Source organism: Lutra lutra, chromosome 5 (genome assembly GCF_902655055.1).
Source record: "Lutra lutra chromosome 5, mLutLut1.2, whole genome shotgun sequence".
NCBI classification, from domain to species: Eukaryota; Metazoa; Chordata; class Mammalia; order Carnivora; family Mustelidae; genus Lutra; species Lutra lutra.
Window position 1 is genome coordinate 21,613,474 of NC_062282.1, and position 22,357 is coordinate 21,635,830.

The 22,357-nt window shown below is 34.0% G+C and overlaps 1 protein-coding gene across 1 annotated transcript in view; it reads right to left on the reverse strand.

Moving 5' to 3' along the window:
- Positions 1 to 9,244: 9,244 nt before the first annotated feature.
- Positions 9,245 to 22,357, reverse strand: part of CDH9 (cadherin 9) — a 140,516-nt gene continuing 127,403 nt past the window's right edge. The window contains exons 8-12 of the mRNA XM_047730051.1: positions 19,996 to 20,132; positions 19,432 to 19,553; positions 15,525 to 15,642; positions 15,174 to 15,425; positions 9,245 to 10,090 (exon numbers count right to left, since the gene is read on the reverse strand). Coding sequence (XP_047586007.1) covers positions 9,603 to 10,090; positions 15,174 to 15,425; positions 15,525 to 15,642; positions 19,432 to 19,553; positions 19,996 to 20,132 — 1,117 coding nt within the window. The 3' untranslated portion in view covers positions 9,245 to 9,602. The remainder of the gene's footprint in view (positions 10,091 to 15,173; positions 15,426 to 15,524; positions 15,643 to 19,431; positions 19,554 to 19,995; positions 20,133 to 22,357) is intronic.

The following is a 22,357-nucleotide window of genomic DNA, read 5'->3' on the forward strand; positions in this document are numbered from 1 at the left end:
TTTCATTTACAAGAAAAATCCTTTAGTTTTGAAAAACCCCAACTCTTGTTGGACATCTTGTTATTTTTTAAAATATTTTATTTTTAAGTAATCTCTACACCCAATGTGGGGCTTGAATTTACAGCCCTGAGATCAAGTCTCATGCTCTACCAACTAAGCCAGACATTTCATTAAATTTTTAATCAAAATGAGTATTATTGATATTATCTGAGACAAATAGATTAAACAGTTCCTAGCTCAGTGCTACTACCATGCTTTCAGTTTCATAAATGATGACCCAATATAGGGTACTGGCTAAAAACAGAGCCTTCCCTACTCAGGTTGCCAAGAGTTAAAACTTTCCTTCATATTTTACTAACTTGTAACCTTTTTTGGTTTTAGTTCCCTGTTTTATATAATGAAGATAAGGGTAATACCTAAATAAAAGACTTTTGAGACTTAAGTGAATAATCATTGTAAAATGCTGAGTACAGTGCCTAGCCCATATAAACATCAATACACATTAATGTAGTTATTCTGTTTCTCTATCTACCAACTTCCTTAGTCTTTCAGTAACCAAATGCACATCATACAAATATGCTCTATACTAAATGATTGCATTTAATAAAAGAATACAATGATAATTTAAACAATTTTATGTTACCTCAATAAAGCAATTTCTAGATATCTCCTAGATATCTCTAAAGTACTAGGAAGATGGGGGTAAGAAGGTAATGATAAATGCTTGTTTTTAAATGTTTATAAAAACACATTTTAGGGCACCAGGAGGCCTCAGCTGTTAAGGATATAACTCTTAGTTTCAGCTCAGGTCATGATCTCAGGGTCATAAGATTACGCCTCACACGGGGGCTCCACAACCAGGTTGGAGTCTGCCTGAAATTCTGTCTCTCCCTCTGCCTCTCCCCACCTCATGCCCTGAATAAATAAATAAATAAAAGTTTTTTAAAAAAACATCATTTTATCTGTTTTTAGCTTTATCAAATTACCATTTTTATATATCAAAAGCTTAGTTGTAATTTGTGTGTTGCATTCTCCAGTACAGGAAAATGGATTCCCGCTCAAAATATAATTTGGATATGGAGACCAAAGATGCCATGCAAACACACCAATGAGGTATGAAAAACTTTGTTATTTATGTGATTGAGTCCTCTGAAGAGAACACTCAAAACCCCCCAAGTAAGTCCAAAATGACTGCTTTTATTGTGGTTAGAGAGTAGGGCTGGATGAAAGGTTGTTTCTATGGGTAGGATGTAAGTGAATTGAATTTCCTGCCTGTGCCCAAGGAAGGAACACCCAGACTTTCTTATCAGCTTGTCTAGATGTGGGACTCAAAGAAGATGGAAGGGTGAGACAGTAAATCTGTCAGTAGTCAAAAGTCAAAAAATGGTGACAGTGTCCTCATTGCACTGTAACCTTAAACTTCGGTATCCAAAATTTACAGAGTTCGATGAAGTAGAAACAGTTTCTTACCATATTCTATTCAGAGATTCCTTCGATTGCTTTTTACTGGATATAGTAGTTCTCATTTACCTATTTTTAAAAGATATAATTGTGAAACATGTGAAGCCAAAAAATACCATTTTATCCTTTATCTTTATACCATTTCTAAGTCCTAATCACATACCTCATTATAGTTAGTTACTTGTGTTTATGTTTTATCTGTTGAATTGAATTCTAAAGTCTTTTTAAAAGGAATGGGTTCTGCATTGTACTATTTTTGTTTTTATTTTTCAATTAGTCTCACAATGCTAGCTATTATTACAAAATTAACAAATTAATTATTGTTATCTAATATTCTATCAATGAAGTTTCTTGGTTGATATAGCATCCTGAAAAAGGTAAGTGACAATTTGAATGAATACTTTTCATTAAAAACATCTCTTTTCTCAGCATACTATTCCTGTAATTAATAGGAAAAGGCATCAGTATGTTTCCTATGAAAAAATAAATTTGAAACTAACATACCACACAATTGAGTCATTCTTTAAAAGTTGGTATTAGTGGAGTGCCTGGGTGGCTCAGTGGGTTAAAGCCTCTGCCTTTGGCTCAGGTCACGATCCCAGGGTCCTGGGATTGAGCCCCGCATCGGGCTCTTCGCTCAGCGGGGAGCCTGCTTCCTCCTCTCTCTCTGTCTGCCTCTCTGCCTACTTGTGATCTTTTGTCTGTCAAATAAATAAATAAAATCTTTAAAAAAAAAGTTGGTATTTGAGAATTTATAAATGTGATATACTCTGATGGTTATAACTTTTAATTCAGCTAAATGCAGAGAGATATATGCTTTATTTGGCTTCAGTTTCTGTTTATATGCATACTGTTCTAGAGCAGATTATTAAATGAATGTAAGCATACCAAATTTCCAAGTATGTAAAAAGTTTTAAGTGAATTTTATAGAATAATACACACTGAAAAGTAGTATTGAATGGATGTAATAAAGCCAAATAGACAAAACCAGATCTGAATGTTTAAATTCATCTCAAGAATGTATTTCCTTATAAAACATACATGTAAGGTTATTATTTATTAGTGTAAGGATTATATGCTAAATTTATAATAATTAAAATCATATAAATAACATATAGTAATAATAGCTTTCATAAATATTTTAGAGTTCTGGTCAATGTTGTACAATAGGAATTACAAATGCTTAATGCCTATGAGGAGCAGTCAGGTCACATAAATTACTGAAGGACTTGTGTAAATATCCATAGAGAAATTTCTGGTCATCAAGGAGTTGAAATACTTCCTTCAAACTGGTGCAACTTCAGGGTACCAAATAGAGCAAAAAGACAATAGATTACTAAAGAATTTCTGTTTGTTTAAAACAGTGGAACTATAATATTGGACACAGATATGCAATATCACCGTTGAAGAGATAAATAGACCAAATATCCTTAACATGAGGGACAGAAGGGACAAGAAAAACAAACGGCCTGACATGGGATACAGGACTCAGGACTCCAATTCTGAAGGAGAGATCCAGGGACTACCCAGGTGAATGGCTATAGGAGCTACCAGGAGGCACGCAGCATAGAAGGCTATTAATCCCTCTTACTAGAGCAGTTCAGTGACGGAAGGAAAGATTTCTTCAAGGAGATCACATTAGCTCTCTACTTTTTTATGCCTTTGAATCTCTAGAGAGAAAAATTAGACAATTGACAGTTTGGAGTTGAATTAGTAGTAAGAATACATAGAAAAACAAGCAAAAGAAATAGCCGGGAAAGCATAAACCATAGTATATATAATTTTGGTTACATTGAAATTAATTACACTGAAAACACAGTCACATAGTTGTGAAAGAGATTTATACTATATGTCATTGAAAAATGACTATTATAAAAATTACCTAATTATGTGTTTAGAAACAATAAGAAAATACCAGCCATGCACTGGCAATTTGTGAAATTTACTGAATGACACATAAAAATAATGGAAAACTACCTAATTTCACTAGTCAATTCCATAAGAAAATTGAGAGGGAATTATTTATGAAGGAACTATCTTGACTTTAAATGCTAGCAATACTATGGTGATTTTTGTTTCTTAATAAATATATATTAGGTAATAATATTCTGTCAAACAACAACTGTAACAAAGACTGCAGATAGGGTAAGGCCCAATGTCTACATGGCTAGTTTTAACATAATGGCTTAAATATCTGGTTTCCTATTCCATATAAACCATTATCAAACAATATTTATTTAAAAATACACATTATTACTGCAATTTATAATGAAATTAAACATAGTAAGAAAACATGTTCATAGATTGTTCAGCTTGCCTTTACTCACTAACTATTACCCAAGTGTGAGAAAAGAGGACCAAGAACAGCCCAATAAGTAGGTGATTATTTTTTTTTTAAGATTTTATTGATTTATTTGAGAGAGAGAGAGAATGAGAGAGAGAGCATGAGAGGAGAGAGGTTAGCAGGAGAAGCAGACTCCCTGCTGAGCAGGGAGCCTGATGTGGGACTCGATCCTGGGACTCCAGGATCATGACCTGAGCCGAAGGCAGTTGCTTAACCAACTGAGCCACCCAGGCACCCTAAGTAGGTGATTATAAGGATAATTAAAATTGCAGGGATAAGGCTATTTATTTGATTCATTTTTTGTGTTGGCTTGTGTTTTGATTCTGACATTTAGAATTGATACCCTGAAATCCAGTAAAATCCCAAGACCATATTCTTTTAGAAGCATAGACCATCAAATACAATTTTAGTTTAATAAGGCTTTTTTAAAAACTGGAAAAAATTAGTTGTGCTTTTCTGTAATTTTGAAATATCTTTTTAAATAGTGACCTAATTATGATCAACCAGAATTCAGCATACATTCACTAGATTTAACAATTTAGGCTATAATCAATACTGTGTTGAAAGCATGTACATTGTTATGAATTTGAGTATAATTCTTTTTTGTTTACATTTGTTTTATTTTAATCCCCTATATATTCATAATATTTTACCAAATTAGGAAAAGTGTCAAATCTAAATATTGAGCATGTCACTTAACCTTTAACAAATATTTGCTGCATGTCAACAAGGTATGATTTGGGGACCAGTCATTGTTGGAGGAGGTCATTGAGAGGATGTGACCTCAGGTTGTCCCAAAGACTGGACCCTGGGGAGTCAAAAGCTCCTCACACAACCCTCCCCTGTCCTTGGAATGTACATTCTTCCCACCATTCCCACACTAGGAATTGTTTCAGTAATACAGCCTTAAGAGAGGAGGGAGTATTAGAGACTATCTAGACTAAGTGTATGACTGAATTCAGTTAAATCCTCTGTATAAACTTTCAAGATTCTGACAGGCAAGGGCAGAGATCTACATGTCCTATTGCTGCCCAAGACAAGCTTCAGATATAAGTTCCCTTCCTTATTAAACCTGCCACCTACCAGTCTGGAGTGGCCTGCCTCTTTCTTCCATCTCCCCTTTCCCTAGGTGTAAAGGAGCCAGTTGTGAACCAACAATCATTCTAGTAGAAGTGGGCAGATGAAAAAATTAAATAATAAACAAATTATGTATCATGTTCAGCGGCGATATTTGCTGTGGAAAATGTTTTTTTAAAATAGGTTGGGAAAAGAGAAATGGGTTTGGGGGATTATAGTTTTAAAAGTAGTATTTTAACCAGGACTTGAAGGAAGACCTATGGTTAACTTCATGGGTATCTGGGGAGAAATAATTCCAAGCATAGTGATAAGTTAGTTCAAAGGGAAAATGCTTAGCATTTTTAAGGAACAACAAGGGGTCCAGAATAACTAAAGTGAAATGTGTTAAGGAAATAGAGGAGAATAAGATCAAAGAGATAATGGGTACTTGATCTGTGACATGGTAGATCCTTTGTGAGGACTGCCTTTCACTGTGAAGAGCAGTTGATAAATTTTGAATAGAGAAATGAGATGCTCACACTTAATTAAAAGGGAGTAAGGAAGGGAGGGAGGGAGGGAAGGAGGGAGGGACGAAGGAAGGAAGGGGATGAGATAAAGAAATGCAACCCATTCTGTATTCTGTGTTCAAAATAGACAGTAGGAGCAAAAGCTAGTCAGAACAGTTAGAAGTACACTGAAATAATCCAGATAAGCCTTTTAGGCCAGGATTCTAGCAGGGGATGTGATGAAAAAAATCATTCTAGGGATGCCTGCGTGGCTCAGTCATTAAGCGTCTGCCTTTGGCTCAGGTCATGATCCCAAGTTCCTGGAACCCAGCACTGCATGGGGCTCATTACTCAGTGGAGACCCTGCTTCTTCGTCTCCCTCTGCTACTCCCCCTCCTTGTGATCTTTCTCTTTCTTTCTCTCTTACTGTCTCTCTCTGTCAAATAAATAAATAAAATCTTTAAAAAAAACCTATACCAGACAAATTTTGAAGGTATAGTCTATAGGATTTCCCAAAATATAGGATATGAAGGATTATAGAATAAAAGGGATGAAGGATGACTTAAGATTTTGGGCCTAGACAAGTTAGTAAGATGTTATTGCTTTTTTTTTTTCTTTCTTTTTTTTCTTTTTCTTCCTTCCCTCCTTCTTTCTTTCTTTCCTTCTTTCTATCAACTTGGGCCAAGTTGAGAGTAGAGCAGATTTAGGGATGAAAACTGGAGGTTAGAATTAGGGTGTACTCTACTTAATTAGGCATCCAAGTGGAAATGTAGAATAGCTTGTTGGAAATGTGTTTGGATTATAAGAATGAGGCAGAGATGAGGTCTTCGTTTGGGTATTTTCAATTTATCTCTATATTGATATGTCCATATGTCTACATAGATATTGATATAGATATATATGTCATAACTGGGAGGGTGGATAGATCATTAAGAGCCAGAATTTAAATAAAAAAAAAAAAAAAAGAAAGATGAGGACGTGGACCACTCTAAAATAGAGTTAGAAAGAAGCCAGTTAGGGAGAGTGAGTAAAGTAAAAGAATAACCAGCATAATAAAGGATCTGCAAGCCAGCTCTGGTGCTTACACCAAAATGGAAGGAATCATCAGCTGTGGTCAGTTCAACCACTGGTTACAGTAGGAATTTTTTTCTTATTTGTTTGCTTGCTCTTGTTGTTAATGCTGTTTTTTTTTCTTACTAAGTTGATTTTTAAATCATTGAAATCTATTTCATATGCCTGAGAGTAGTGTAGAAGGTAATACTCTCCAGACTACTTATTAAAGTTCAAATAATGTAGATAGTTTCCTCTCTCTGAAAAAACCTTCAAACATAAATATAAACATATTATTCTGAAAATTGTTGAATATACAAATTAAAACAATGATTAAGTTTTAATTTTATTTGGAAAAAATGGTGACTCAACTAGCTTCAATTCTATCTTAAGTTTAAACAGTCAAAGCTAGCTGATTTATTTTGTTTGGAAAGTAAACACATTAGGAATTAATTTCACTCAAATTTTACCAATGCCACAGTTCATGAGGAAATTAAAAAAGCTGATGAGACTTCTAAGCGCATTTTTCCCATTATAAGAATGTCATAGATTATTAGAAAACTATAGGAAGTGTTAGTATTTCACAGATCTGGTAATTTTGATCAAATCGTACCCTTTGATTTATAGCAGAAATAGTCATATACTTATTAAGAATGAAATCAGTTGGCTCTGTCCCCATAAACACTCAGTTTATCAGTCTTCTCAGATCAAGGAAAGGGAGTACTCAAACCAGTTTTATTAAAGTGCTGAAAAATGGTAGTCAAATGAACTTTTCTTCATAATCAAGCTTAAAAATTTCATGTGTCTTATTCTGTGTAGTCGCAATATGATTTTCTCATAGGATTTGTAGGTTTACAACTTTCAGGTAGCTTGGTTTGTTGTGATGCGCTTAGTATTTAAAGTGTGGTAAACCCAGCACATGTGACTATCAATTTCCCTTTTCTGACTCAACATGATTTTAAAAAGCAGGTGTTGCACATAGTCATTACATGCCTCTATTTAATTTGTTAACTTATTGCCACTAACTTTTCTAATGATTATAGAATAAAGTGATTATAAGAGGTCTGAACAGGTATCGAATTCATTTTTTTTTTTTTTTTTACTACTTTAGGCCACTCAGTATCATCCTTCTCAAATATTTGTCTGATTCGTGCTGAAATAGCTCTAGCAATGGGAAAACGAATTGCCTTCTAAAATGAAAACTAAGACTTTCTTTTTTTTTTTTTTTAACATTTGAGTTGTGTTTTTTTTTTTAAAGATTTTATTTATTTATTTGACAGAGAGAAATCACAAGTAGGCAGAGAGGCAGGCAGAGAGAGAGGAGGAAGCAGGCTCCCTGCTGAGCAGAAAGCCCGATGTGGGGCTCGAACCCAGGACCTGGGATCATGACCTGAGCTGAAGGCAGCGGCTTAACCCACTGAGCCACCCAGGCGCCCCAAAACTAAGACTTTCTAAATGAAAATTAAAACTAAAAACTTGCCGTTTTTTGGGAAATTCCAATGATTAGAAGCACTTCAAATATTTCCTAAGTGCGAAGTATGTCTTATTTTCTCAGCATTAAATATGTGTTAGCTTCTGGTGGTAAAGATGTTGAAATGGTCTTCAAAAATTTTATAACATACTAACAAAATACACAAGTTTGTTCATAATTGGTATTTTCTCTTTAAAAAGACTTGATAACAGACTAGCTGATGTTAAATTTCTATATAAATTCCACTCTAGGAATCACCCTGGCCATGACATTTGCTCCTTTAAAGATGAATAATAAAAGGGAAAGAAAAGAATAATTCATGGCACAGATAAAGAGTAATATGTATTTCCTTATGAAGTTTCTATCTTTTGGTTTAGGTTTTATCCTCCAGATTAAACCAATGCAAGTTTTCTTGAAGTCTTTTAAAGATTTACAAATAATTATTATGTACAATTCTTCCTTTCTCTCTTCTCCTTCTTTCCCATGTCTTGTCTGTATTCTGTTTTCTGGACAAGTCCCATCATTAGTAAAACTTCACATTCACTAAGGCTTCTTATCTCCAATGGACATGTCACTAGTTCTTTTAAGATTTTCTCAAATATACAGTGACTTTGAATCTCCTCGGTAAAATTTTCAATTAAAAAAACCCCAAACTCCTCTCTGTTGATACACATTTTAAATGTCACCCAGATTATATACCATGAATTACCTGATTGTGGAGAAAAAAAATCAGAACTATTACTTTTCGTTCTGAAAACTATTCTATTGAAGGAAGAGTGATTTAGATTTTTTTTTTATCTGCATAAAATTCCTTACATACACTTCATACACTCCAATAAAATTCACTGGTTGATTCTACATTAAAAAAAAAAGTATACAAAAAAATCATTTCCAAGCATATTTATAATAGTTTATATTTCAGAGATCTCATATCTTATCGATGGGTAGATATGAATGGTTCAATAAACCCTTTTCCATATTTAAGTAGCAGAAGAAAAACATCATTACTTATACTAAAGCTCTTTTACAGTCTTGCTACCTTCTAGTTCTAAATCACATGCAGTAACTTAACTGTTTTTTTCCCTGAGTGAATCATGTTTTGCCTATAAAGATGTAAAAAATTTCTGATATAAGTGAGAGCAGAACTGCTTCTGGAAATTAAATAAAATGATATTTATTTTTATAAATACTAGTTTATTTCATAAAAATACAAAAATATAAATATACATTTATAAAAATATGAATGAATTAACACAAAGACATTCTTCAACTAAATAAATATGGCAGTAATAGTCATTCCTATTTCTTTAGGGATATACTTTTTCATATTAATTTACAAAGCAGTTGCACAATGTTTAATAGTAAAGGTGACTGTAAGTCAGTTAAGAAAACATTTATAAAGTCTTTATAGTTAAGGAAAGGCACAAAAAGCCTTTTATGTAATTTTTATTGATTATTGATGTGATATACTTTCCTTCAGAGATTGTTAGGCAAAGAGAGTGAACTGGTTATTATTACTTTTTTTAAAAATCTATATCATTCGTATTCATTCACAGAAACTTACTGATTAAGCAAACCCTTACTAAGACAACACCTACGTATTGTTTGTAATTTCAAATTTTTAAAAATTTCCTCCAAGGAAGAGAATGCGGGCCACTCAATCTAGTAACAAGGAGAGTACTTCCAAAAACATGGATCAAGTCATACAATACTCTTAATCTCGGTCACTGTCATCACCCCCATACATATCGGCAAGCTTTTTAAAACGAGGCCCCCAGTCGCTGAGGTAATCATAATCTTGGTTACAATCTGCTGTGAGAGACTCCAAAGAACTGAGTGAATCTGCAATGGAATCATTCCCTTCATAGGCATATGTTGCCAGTGAATCATAGGGTGGTGCACTTGGGTCTGAGTCATTTTCTTTTAATCTTCGGTGGATAAAATCTTGTACATCAATATTTTCCCACAGAGGCACAGTCCTCCTTATCTGAAATATAGTTTCAGGCATTACATCCCTTCTAAGTTTACTGTCTTCTCTTGCTTCTGGATTCCTTAATGTGCCAATGTCAAAAGCTTGGGTATCTTCTTCACCGCCCCCTTCATCGTTGTAGGTCACGATGTTGTCCCGGACATCGTCTTTTGAAATTATCAGAGGTTCCTTTTTCCTCTGCCTCTTCAGTGCAGCAAACAGTACAACTAAAACTATGAACAACAACAACAACAACAACAACAAAGAGAAAATAGTGAGATTCCATGATTCAGGTTTAAGTTAAATATAGTACACTTTGCTGAAGGAGGTTTGTGTGGTATGAGAGATGCTGAGATTTGTTTGGACAGAGTAACTACCCTACAGAGATACAGGGTGCCTTGGGCCAATGACTAAATGTCCTGCATTGGTAAAGCAATAGATTTTACAATCCCTTTATTTACTTTCAAGACTCACTGTCCTTAGATTTCTGGCATTGCAAAGGCCTTATCCAGTTATGGCTAATTCATTTAGCCAACTGTTAATTATGTGATTCCTCATTCCTCTCAACAGTAAGCTTGCTTAAACACAATAAAATTCTAAAGCTACAGTCATTAGTATCCCAAGAGAAATTGAGCACCAATTTAATATTTTCTTAATGACTCAAGGGTATATATATAAAACATTATTCACATATATGCATATGTATGCATTGTATATGTGCATATATTACACACATGCATATACATATGTGTGTACATATACACATAAATATATACGTGCTACTGATCTAATTCCTCCCAGTAGCTCATATCTGTTTATTTTTTATTTATTTTTATTATGTTATGTTAGTCACCATACGGTACATCATTAGTTTTTGATGTAGTGTTCCATGATTCATTGTTTGCATATAACACCCAGTGCTCCGTGCAATACGTGCCCTCCTTAATACCCGTCACTGGACTCACCCATCCTCCCACTCCCCTGCTCATATCTGTTTAAATTCCTTTATTGACTTGGTTTTGAAAGCCTACTTAAAATCTGAACTATAACTCTATAACTGACAATATAAAATTCAGTCTAACTTAATCTTTAACCTGTACTCATCTTACAAGACAGCTCAGACTAATTATCTGGTTACTGAAGATTTCCTTGACGTATACAGTTGCTTTGGAACTTTCTGGCTAAAATGTTAATTATAATCCCTCTATTCACTAATCAATATATTGTTTTTATTATTTACATACCCATATTATCAGGCTAACTGTGAACTTCCCCACAGAGAATATACTTTCTTGTTTTTTGCTATATTACTGAAATTTAACATATGTGTATATGTGACAGTGAATGTATGCAAAATAAATACACTTTGCAATTTACACATGCACTTAAAAATATGAAAAAAACACAGGATTCCCAGGATGTAAGTTTTCCATTGGAAATGGACCAAGTCCCTAATTTTATATATAAGAAATGTTAAGAAATAAAGTTAATTTTGCTAAAGCACCCTTGCACATTGCATGGGAGAAATAAAAAAACAGGTTCCCCTTACTTTGGGCAGCTAAATGTTTTGTCAATACTATCTCTGTTTTAATAAAAAAGAAGAAAATGTTGGCTCAAAATCTGTCATTTCTTTTCTCAATTTTTGTATTGAGATTACACAAAGCAAACTCATTTACATTAAGACCACATTTCACCAAGGCTTTTGAGTGCCTTATAACTCCATTAAAAGCCTGTCCAATGCTATCATCATATTGACCAACACACTTTCCTTAGCTCCTACTAATTGGTAGAAAGAATTAAAAAAAATTCATTTGAAGCATCTTCAGTTAACCTCCACAGAATAGGTTGTGGGTGCTGAGGTATTATATTCAGAATCATCTTGGAGACAATTTAAAAAAAGAGACTTTTTCAATAAAAATGGAACATATTTGTACTCTTCCCTATTAAAGGATGAAAATAAGTTAATTAATTCCAAGACAGATCTGAAACCCACCAATCTAGTGAATCATGGAGTAAAAAATGGCCTTCTAATTTAATATTAAATTAATTTATAAATTCTCTACTTTTCTCAAAATTTTTATAAATTCTCACTATAAAAGAACAATAATATAGTTAAATGTTTTAAGGGTTTCTTAGCTAATATAATATTTATTAACTCCCACAAGTGGACCTTGGAATATTCTAAGTTTTTTTTCTCCTCTGTTGGGTCAAAATCACCTAATTCGTTTCCCCAGCCTGAGGTTATTTATTGAATGGAATTTAGAAAGGTTAAGATAAGGAATAGAAAAAAGTGTATCGTTATGTTCATTAATCTGTAACTGAAATTTATTTCTATTATGATTATCAGAATATACAGTTACTATAGTGATAGTAAGAGTTATGTGTGACTATAAAATCACTAGAAAGCAGGGATATTTTATATTGCATTTTAGTTATGACATATCTCAAATGATCATTAGATTTGCACTAGAACAGGGTACATATGACAATAAGCACATTTTGCTTTTATTTCTTGTTTAATTGGATGCACACATTTCCTTTTGTCTGATACATATGCTACATTTTGTCTAATACATTAATTTAAATTATCATTCTAAATAGTTCCCATGAGCTTCCTCTGACTCCCAAGGTGTCTTAAGGAACCAAAAAAATTAGAAAAGTCCTGCCTCAGATTTTAGTCCTTGACTTTGCCTTGTAACATAGACAAACTGTAAGAACTACATTTCTTCAGACTGTAATAGGTAGGTTTAAAGTATCATGGTCCAAGCTATATCACTCTCCTGCTAAGAGTAGTCTCTCCTTACTATAGAAACTTAGAAATTTAGTTAACTGTGTGCAAACAACAGTTGTTGGCGAGGATGTGGAGAAGGGGAACCCTCGTGCAGTGTTGGTGGGAATACAGACTGGTGTAGCCACTCTGGAAAACAGTACAGGTTAAAAATATAACTACTCTATGATCCAGCTATTACACTATTAGGTATTTAACAGAGGATACAAAAATACTAATTCAAAGGGATATATGCACCGCAGTGTATAGCAGCATTATCCACAATAGCCAAATTATGCAAACAGTGCAAGTATTTATCGACAGACAAATGGATAAAGAGGTGGTATATATCTATACCGTGAATATTACTCAGACATAAAAAAGAATGAAATCCTGTCATTTGCAAGGACATGGATGGAGCTAGAGAGTATTATGCTAAGTGAAATAAGTCAGAGAAAGACAAATACCATGTGGTTTCATTCATATGTGGAATTTAAGAAACAAAACAGATGAACACAGGGAAAGAAAAACAGAGAGAAGCAAACCGTACATAATACAGACTTGTAACTAAAGAGAACACACTGAGAGATGCTGGAAGACAGGTGGGGAAGAGGGATAAGTTAAATGGGTGATGGGGATGAAGGAGGGCACTTGCTGTGATGAGCCCTGGGTGTTGTATGGAAGGTTGAATCACTATATTGTACACCTGAAACTAATATTACGCTGTATGTTAACTAAGTTGAATTTGAATAAAAACTTAAAGATGAAATCACAGCAAAAATGCTTTAGGAAGTTTGATAACAAAACCTGAATTAGAACCAATTTTAAACTAAAATAATAGAAAACCACTCCATATATAAGCAGCCAGTTGGGAAGGTAGAAGGGCAGAAAGGTGGCAGACTTTTCAGAATAATGAAACAGCCTTCTAGGATTTCTGCATAGGAAAAATATGCAATTTAGTTTCTTAACGTTATGGTATCTCAGCTTGTTTTGGGGTTCCTTTTGTTCCCCCCATGTGTGCATGCTTATCTTTATGTCTGTGTGTATTATCTTAATATAGAAATGTTAAAAATCAAATTTGTAAGATACATATTTCCATGTTGTTAGAAATTAGGAAAGTAGAACTGTGTGAGCAAATAAAATATAGTATCAGTAGCACTTAGCCAAAAGGGAAGCCAAAATTTATTTTCTGTGGGGAGACAAAAATATTTTACAGAAGAGCTGAACTTTCCAGCAGCAGTTCTGAGATGTGGATTGGTGGTATGAACATTCTAAAGCACCCTGAGAAAATGTTTTTCTAAATAGTTGGATCATTTTAGCTGAGACAAATGTTTTCCCCTCACTTTTCATCAATCCCCCACTGAAGTCCTGCAAGGATATCTGGCCAAAGGGATTTCATCCAGATAGCTTGAAAGGATTTGCAGTGAAAAGGAGCCAGCACATATGAGCACTGGAACATAAATTTGGCTGGCTCTCATGCCCTAAGCATGAGCATTTTGGATGAATATTTGATGGAAACAATTTTGGGGGGAATGTTTTACAGTGGAACAACTGTTTAATTGAATTAAATTGTTGTCCTGTTAGGGCATGCTCAAATAAAACATTTGCTATTGAAAGCATGACTTTAGAAAACATTGCAGGACTAGGTATGACCACAATGTCGTAGTGATATTTTTAAAAAATGAACTTAAACTTTTATTTTACACCTATGTTTCACAAATTACATGAATAAAAAGTTTATCTTATTTTGACAATTTAAATGCACTTGCCAATTAGGTGTCTAATATACATAATTTAATATTTTGTATATTAGTAATTTTGTTTAGTAATTTTATTAGTAATTCTGTTTGTAATTTTATTAGTAAAGGTTGTCTTTGTTTTTGAGAATAATGGTTTAGAAGGAAAATTCTGAAATAGACTTAACTGAGTTTGAATGCTCATTAAAACCTTTCTAAATGAGTGAATTTATATGTTAGTTAGTCTTTCTTGAGAAGAATCAATGTATTTATCTTACACAGTTGATATGAAAATTAAATCAGTTACAAAATTAAATATCCTTAGAACAGTGGCCATGGTTCGTTAGCACTAAGCAGTATAATATAAAATAGATTTAAAATATGTGTCTGTATATGTGTATATAGCACTAGTTATTATCTTTTTTTTTAAGATTTTATTTATTTATTTGAGAGAGAGAGAGAGACAGAGTGAGAGAGCATGAGAGGGGAGGTCAGAGGGAGAAGCAGACTCCCCATGGAGCTGGGGGCCTGATGTGGGACTCGATCCCAGGACTCTGGGATCATCACCTGAGCCGAAGGCAGTCACTCAAGCAACTGAGTCACCCAGACGCCCTTATCTGTTTATTATCTCTGGAAAGCTAGACCTATCTCAGAGAGAACTCAATTTTTTTTTCTAATAGAAAGAACCATTTTATAAAAAGTTAACTATTTCAACCTTTAGCCCTAGAGAAGTGTGCTTTTCGGTTGCACCATCACTGAACGAGAAGGGAGAGACTTATTAGAGTGAAATGAGCATTCAGAAGTGTAGCTTACCAAGTAGGATGATGACACAAAGAAGGATGGCAATGAGGGCCCCCGTGCTCAGGCCAGCTGCTAGGACCAAGGCCTCTGCATTGCAGGACTGCATGTTTCCTTGATTATCACAGGCACACACACGGATAGTGAGTGTGCCAGTGCTGCTCTGAATTGGATAATCATTGTCAAAGATTAAAATCGGCAGTAGATAGGTGCTCATTTTGTTGCGGCTGTACCCATCCTTTCGAGTCATGATTCCTGCTGTATTATCTAGGGGGCAAAAAAAAAAAAGTGAGGGAGAAAAAACTCAGACCAATTTTTAATTTTGCATCTGAAGGTCTCAGTTTTAGCTTAAAAAATGTTCTATACCTTTATTATCTACAATGGTGAAGTTCGGATTGAGAGGAAATTCTGGTACCGGTTCAAAGAAAAATTTGTGGCCTCGGGGAGGGTCGTCCTTGTCCATGACACTGACAGTCTGAATCAACTGAAACCAAATCAATAAATTAAATAAGGCACAACGAAAAGCAACTCTTGTTGTTATAGGACATTTTAAGTCAGTGTTTCTGTTTTAAAGATATCATTGACATTAAAGAAAGAAAGAACAGGCCATTTTCAGAAATTATGCCAAAGCTTTTTATGGTTCAGGGTAGTGTAACAATTAATTAAGGTTAAAATATGTTCATCAAGTATTACTGTGCAAGGTGTCTCTATGATCACTGTCTGATTCTTGGCCCCTGGAATATCCAACCTCAAAGAACAATTTAATCAGTCCAACATCTATCTTTTTTTAACATTGTTAGAAAACACCAGTCTGTTTTATTAATAATTGGTTACTAATCTGTTGCCTCCACTAACTAATGATTGTCTCAAAGACAGAGAACATAACAGATGCATTTTTAAAAAAACAAAAGTGATTAGCACAGCTACTCCTACAGATCAAGAACACTATAAATATAGTTTTGGAAAAATAAGCAATATGGTACATAATGCCAGAAAGCAAAAGATTCTAAAGCAATGGGACGATCTGACTACAATCATACTGCATATTTTATTCAAAGTTTTGGTTTTTCTTTTAATGGTATCTGTAAAGTGTAGGAAGATATAAAAATAATGCCTTTAATATTTCATAAAATTAGGTCAAAGTGGAGAAATTACAACACCTCTTAACTGTACTCACTGTAAGTCAGAAGTGCGCCTTACTGTGAAGATGGAGCAGCAAATAATGGGTCAGTCAGAAAAATTCCATTGAGCATTTTATAGGGAAAAAACGCTAAACTACCCATCAGGGGGCCTGTTTTTCTAGTCACGGGTCTGCAATCTGGTGCGACTTGAAATCAACGGCCATTTAATTATTCTTACTTTCAGATTTCTTTTCCACAAAAAGAAAGAGTTGCACCACTTCCAGGTGTAACAGTGCCACTTCTGTGATGAACAGTTATCGGAATCTCACAGCAGTTTGACATACCTATTGTCTTGGTTATTGTGTACCCTCTACAACCATACTAACCTGAGTACTCACTAGTCAATACCATTTCCCCTTTAATTTAATGTTAACTAGGATTTCATTCATTTTATTGGAACCTTACTTTTGTTTATACAATGTTTCTGAAGGTGCACAATTATTAATACAAATGTAATGCACATTTTCTCCTTAGGAGATTGGATCATGACCTAGAAAAAAATACTTTTAGTACTTAAATACTTTTGTTTAACCTCCTGTTCCAGATTGGCAATGATATGTCTAATTTTTAGGAATATTTTAGACATAAACAAGATCAGTCCAATGGTTATATGGCTCAGTTCTTAAAATGAGTAGATGGGCCACTGTTTATGCATATTTTAACAGAGAATACATATCAGTAAGCTTAAACTATATTTTCAGCCTTGTTAATTTTAACAAGCAAATCGATTTCTGCCAAGTGTATGAACAATGACAGAAATTTTAATAGTATATATTAAAATAATTATTAGTTAATGTCAATATACTTTATCATTCTCAAATACTAATTTCAATGTGTATCAATCACTCACATGGGTCAACAGAAGAAAAGCATATTAATAGGCAAATAAGTAAAGACTATGTATATGCTATTGTCAATTGACTTGTCTCTCCAAAATATATGTTCAGATCCTAATTCCCAGTACCTGTGAATGTGATCTTATTTGGAAACAGGCTCTTTGTAGATGCCATCAAGTTAAGATGATACCGTAGGATTAGTGTGGGCCCTAAACCAATGAATGGAGTCTCATAAGAGGGAAATGTGGATACAGAGAAATAGAAAAAGAATGGCATGGGACAGTGTGCACAGAGATTTGGAGTAATTCTTAGAATCCAAGGAATGCCAGTGATTTCTGGCAATTCCAGAAGTTAGGAAACAGAGTCCTCTCCTAGAGTCTTTACAGAGAGGACAGACTGCTGACACCATTGATTTCAGACTTCTAGCCTCCAGAACTGTGGGAGACCACATCTCTGTTATTTTAAGCTCTCTAGTTTGTTGTAGTTTCTCATAGTAGCCTTAGGAAACTAATACATCTGTGAAGATTATTTTAAAATGGCCACACATTTATGAAAAAATGTTCAGCCTGAAAAATTTGGGAAGAATCCATGTTAAAATTTTTATGAGATATTACCATTGGGTGGACACTTAAAGTCTAGTGTTCTAATAAATAGGCAAAACGCTAGGTAAATAGCTTCCCTATTTGGGAAGCTGTTCGGAGGCATTAGTGAGTATTTATGTATATAATTTAATTATTCTTGCTTCAAAGGTTGTATCAAAGGAAAAGAGTACCAGGTAGTGTATAAATATAAATGTATTATAATGCTCATTATAGTGCTGTCTGCTAGAGTAACATTGTGTTTATAAACCAAATTTCTGTTAGTAAGTGGATAGTTGAATGAGCTAATTAATGTATAGCTGTACTATAAAAATTCAGCATCAAATTAAAAAGAATCATTTACTAAATTGAGAGTATGTCCATTGCATGTTGCAAAGTGAAAAAAGAAAAACAATTTTTAATCCAAATAACTGTGTAATGATTCTTTTTGGCAAATAATGATAATACCCCATTTTTATTCTTGTGTATGTAAGTGGAATCTCTGTCTTGGTCTGCTTGCTTGGGCTGCCATGAAAATCACTGCAGCCTGGATGGTTTCAATAACAGAAATTTATTTTCTCACAGTTCTGGAGACTGGAAGTCTGAGATCAAGATGCCAGCTTAGCAGGCTTCTGATGAGAGCTCTCTTTCTGGCCTGCAGACATCTTTGCTACATTCTCACATTGCCTTTCCTTTGAGTGTGTGCACAGAGAGAGAGACAGCGATCTCTCTCGTGTCTCTCCTTTGAAGGACATTAATCCTCTCCAATCAAAGCCCCAACCTTAGGATCTCATTTAACATTCATTGCTTCCTTAGAAGCTCCATCTCTAAATATAGCCATACTGGGGGTTAGGGCTTCAGATGAACATTTGGTCCATTGCAATCCTCACTGGAAGAAAAGGAGGACAGTATTTCACTTTTATTTTCTATATTTAAATAGACACAATAGAATTATATATGATTCTTAACATCTATCTACTTTTTCTTTAAAGAAGTATCTAAATAACTTGTTAAAATTTCTTTTGTGAAATTTGTGCAGTAGCTGTCATTTATAAAATACCATATTAGTGCCAAAAATGAACATACTCTTCATTTGCTTAAAGTTACTTTAGAGATCTCTTATATATTAGGGGGACTTTGCAAGATGACTTTGTAACTCTTGTACAATCTCATTTTATCTCAATAATGTTAAAGTTGAAAAATCACAAAGTATAATTTATCAAACCAAAATATCCTGCCTGAGATTAAAAGAGGAAAAATATAATCAATGAGACAATTATTGTGATTCCCTTTATACTAACCCAGAACAATTTCATTTTCATACTTCATGTTTTATTTAGTAATATATTTCCATTCTATTCTTGAATATAACTCAGTATCAGCATAATTATGAATCCAGGGAAGAACTTTCCATATATATATTCATTATATACCCAGTATATAAATTAAAGCATATATTAAAACTTTTCCTATTACATATGACTTTCATAATAAGAACAACTTCAGAAGTCATCTGATTAGATCACTGTGAGTGTTTTGGTAAGGGGAGATGAACACGTGACCAAGAGGATTGACAAGGGTTTGCATAAAAAAAAGTTGGTGCGAGTGAATTAATATAATGTTATTTGCCTTTGTGAAGAGGAGATATAATTTTAAAGTTTATAATAAATTTATTTACCTGCCCAGGTTTTGCATTTTCACAAACAAATGTTTCATAGTACATGGCAAATTCCGGAGCATGGTCATTAATATCTAGAATTCTGATGAAGACAGGGATGTGGCTACTTTGTTTTGAGTTATCTGCAACGAGAACATGTGTAAGACTTCAGTCTCATTTACAGAGAAGCGGTGATACCACTCACCCCATTTGTAACTTAGCAACAGATCATTTCTGTGGTATTCACTTTCTCAATTGGATTGCTGATGAATAGCTGAGCTTTCTTACATGGTCCAGATGGAAAGCATGATTAAAAAGAGGAGAATATGATTGAGAATGAAGTATTATTTGTCAGACATAATTTTCTTAGATTAATTATTTTTAGGAGGTTAGATTGTATTTCTATCCTAGAGTAAGGTGTAAAAGAATATCAAGTTTAAAAAGTGGATATTCGATAGTCATTAAAATAATACAAGTATCCAACACAGTCTGATGTTGCTAATGATAAAATCATTCAAGAAATAGAGTCTACTTAATGCTATTATTTTACCACTTCGGTGTTCAGGTGGATTATTTCCCACTCACTTATTTCTGTGGCTGTAATGGTGATGTTGTGCCAAGGAGATGATTCCCGATCGAGGGGTTTCAAAGTGAAAATAGAGCCATTTTCGGAGTGAATGCTAAAAATCCGGTCCATATCAGTATGCCGATCAATAGAGTATCTGGCAGAAAAGAGATTCATGAATCTAGGCATTAAGATTCTTAATTCATCTGCTATTTCTTAATGTTATAGGCAATTTAAGCAATGTTCTCATAGAGTTATGACCAGTAAAATGCTGACAACTTTCACAAATTTTTGTTTAATATAATTGTCATTTGCACGGTTTGATATATTTGGCCTTTTCCATCACTACTATTCTATGATTATATGTACTTTAGAGTTATTATTTATACTCCCGAGTCCTTGTGGCAACCTTTAAGTGAGTTTTTAATTGTCACTTGATTTGCTTAACCTATCATAGACCTGTTGCAGTGCCTGAAACATAGTAATCAGTCATATTAAATTTGATAGAGTCAATTGCATTAGATAAATTAAAATTATGCTAAAAAACATAAGAACATGTGTCCACGGAGTCCTTATGACTATAAGTGAATAGAGAGAAGCTGCTGTAAAGTACATTGCTCTTGAATGGCTCTCTATTCAAGGAACATCTCAGATGAATCAAAGGTTATCCTCCGATCTATTCCTCTGAGCTATTGCAGATAAAAATGAAATGACATATTACACAGAGTTTTATGACTCTTTTCTTCAAGGCTGGCTATGGAAGATGTCATCATAAACTTTGTATCACTCCGTGGTTGGCAAAATAATGCCTCCCCACCTCCCCCAAAGGATACCCACCCCCTAATCCCTGAAACCTGGAACTCTGTTACTTTACCTGGTGAAAGTAACTTTGAGGATGTGATTAAGGTTAAAGTCACCGAGAAGGGAGATTATTCTTGATTATCTAGATAGGCCTACACTAATCATATGAACCATTTAAAGTGGAAGAAAAAGGCAGAGATGGGGTCTTGAGAAATAAGACAAGAGGGAAAAAAGAGATTTAAAGTCTGAAAAGGACTTAACCTCTCACTGCTGGTTTGAGGACAGCGGAAAGGGACCGCATGCCAAAGAATACAGGCAGCCTCTAGAAACTCAGGATGAACCTTGAGCTGACAGCAAGAAAATAACAATTTCAGACCTACAGCTGCAAAGAACTGAAGTCTGCTAATAACTTGACTGAGCAAGGAAACGATTTATCTCCTACAGTTTCCAGACAGGAATGTGGCCCTGTCCACACAAACACCATGACTTCAGTCCGGTGAGACTCATCCCAGATCTCTGACCTATAAAACTGTAAGACAATAACTTTGAGTTGCTTTACGCAGTAAGTTTATGGTAATTTTTAATGACAGCAATGGAAGGCTGCAGTGGACTTATAAGAAAGATCTTTTAAAAGACCAGCTTATAATAAAATCCTTTCATTATGTCAGGCCGTATTGGGCTATACTAACACTTTACATCTGTTTGAGATTTCTGCTGAGTGTCTAATTAAGCCATATAGGAAAACAAGTTTTTCTTAAACATTACTGTTCATATGAATTACATTAGGATCTTGTTAAGAACAGATTCTGATTCAGTAGGTCTGGTTTTGGAGCTGGGATTTTTATTTCTAAGAAACATCCTAGGCCAATTGCATGTTATAAGCCTATGGACAAGGCTCATGCAGTAAGGTTATATATGATGGAATAAACTGATTAGAATAAAGACAGAAAAAGAAAAAAAAAAAGGGAGAAAACTAACAAACTAAACAGTGTCCGGTATAGTTCTCATTTTTCTAGGTATCTTATTAACTTCAGTTAGCAAATGAACTCATTTTTGATCTGGTGAATTGGGAAATTACAACTCCCATTATAAATGTAATATATTCAGTATCAGGCACTGACTTTGACAAATATATAAGTAATAGATATTGAGCAGCCAATGTTATAAATGAAATATTTGTAATTTTAAAAAATATTGGATGAAAATCTATTTATCTAAATTCTTTGATTTTTGTTTGTTTGTTTGTGGTTTGCCTTGGTTGTTCTAATAAAGAATCCATGACTTAGTCTATTGTTATATGAACTATACTGAAATTAAGAGATCCATTAGTAAACTCAGCTTTCCAAAATAATTGTAATAGCTTAACATCATGGGGTTTGCCTGATTTATTTTCTGCTAAACTTTATCAAAAGAGTTTCTCAGACTGACAGATACCATTTCAAAGTGAGTATTTGAGGATGTGGGCAAAATATATACATATACTAGATTTTTTAAAAAGATTTTATTTATTTATTAGCAGAGAGAAAAAGAACAAGAAGAGGGAGCAGTAGGCATAGGGAGAAGCAGACTCCCTGCTGAGTA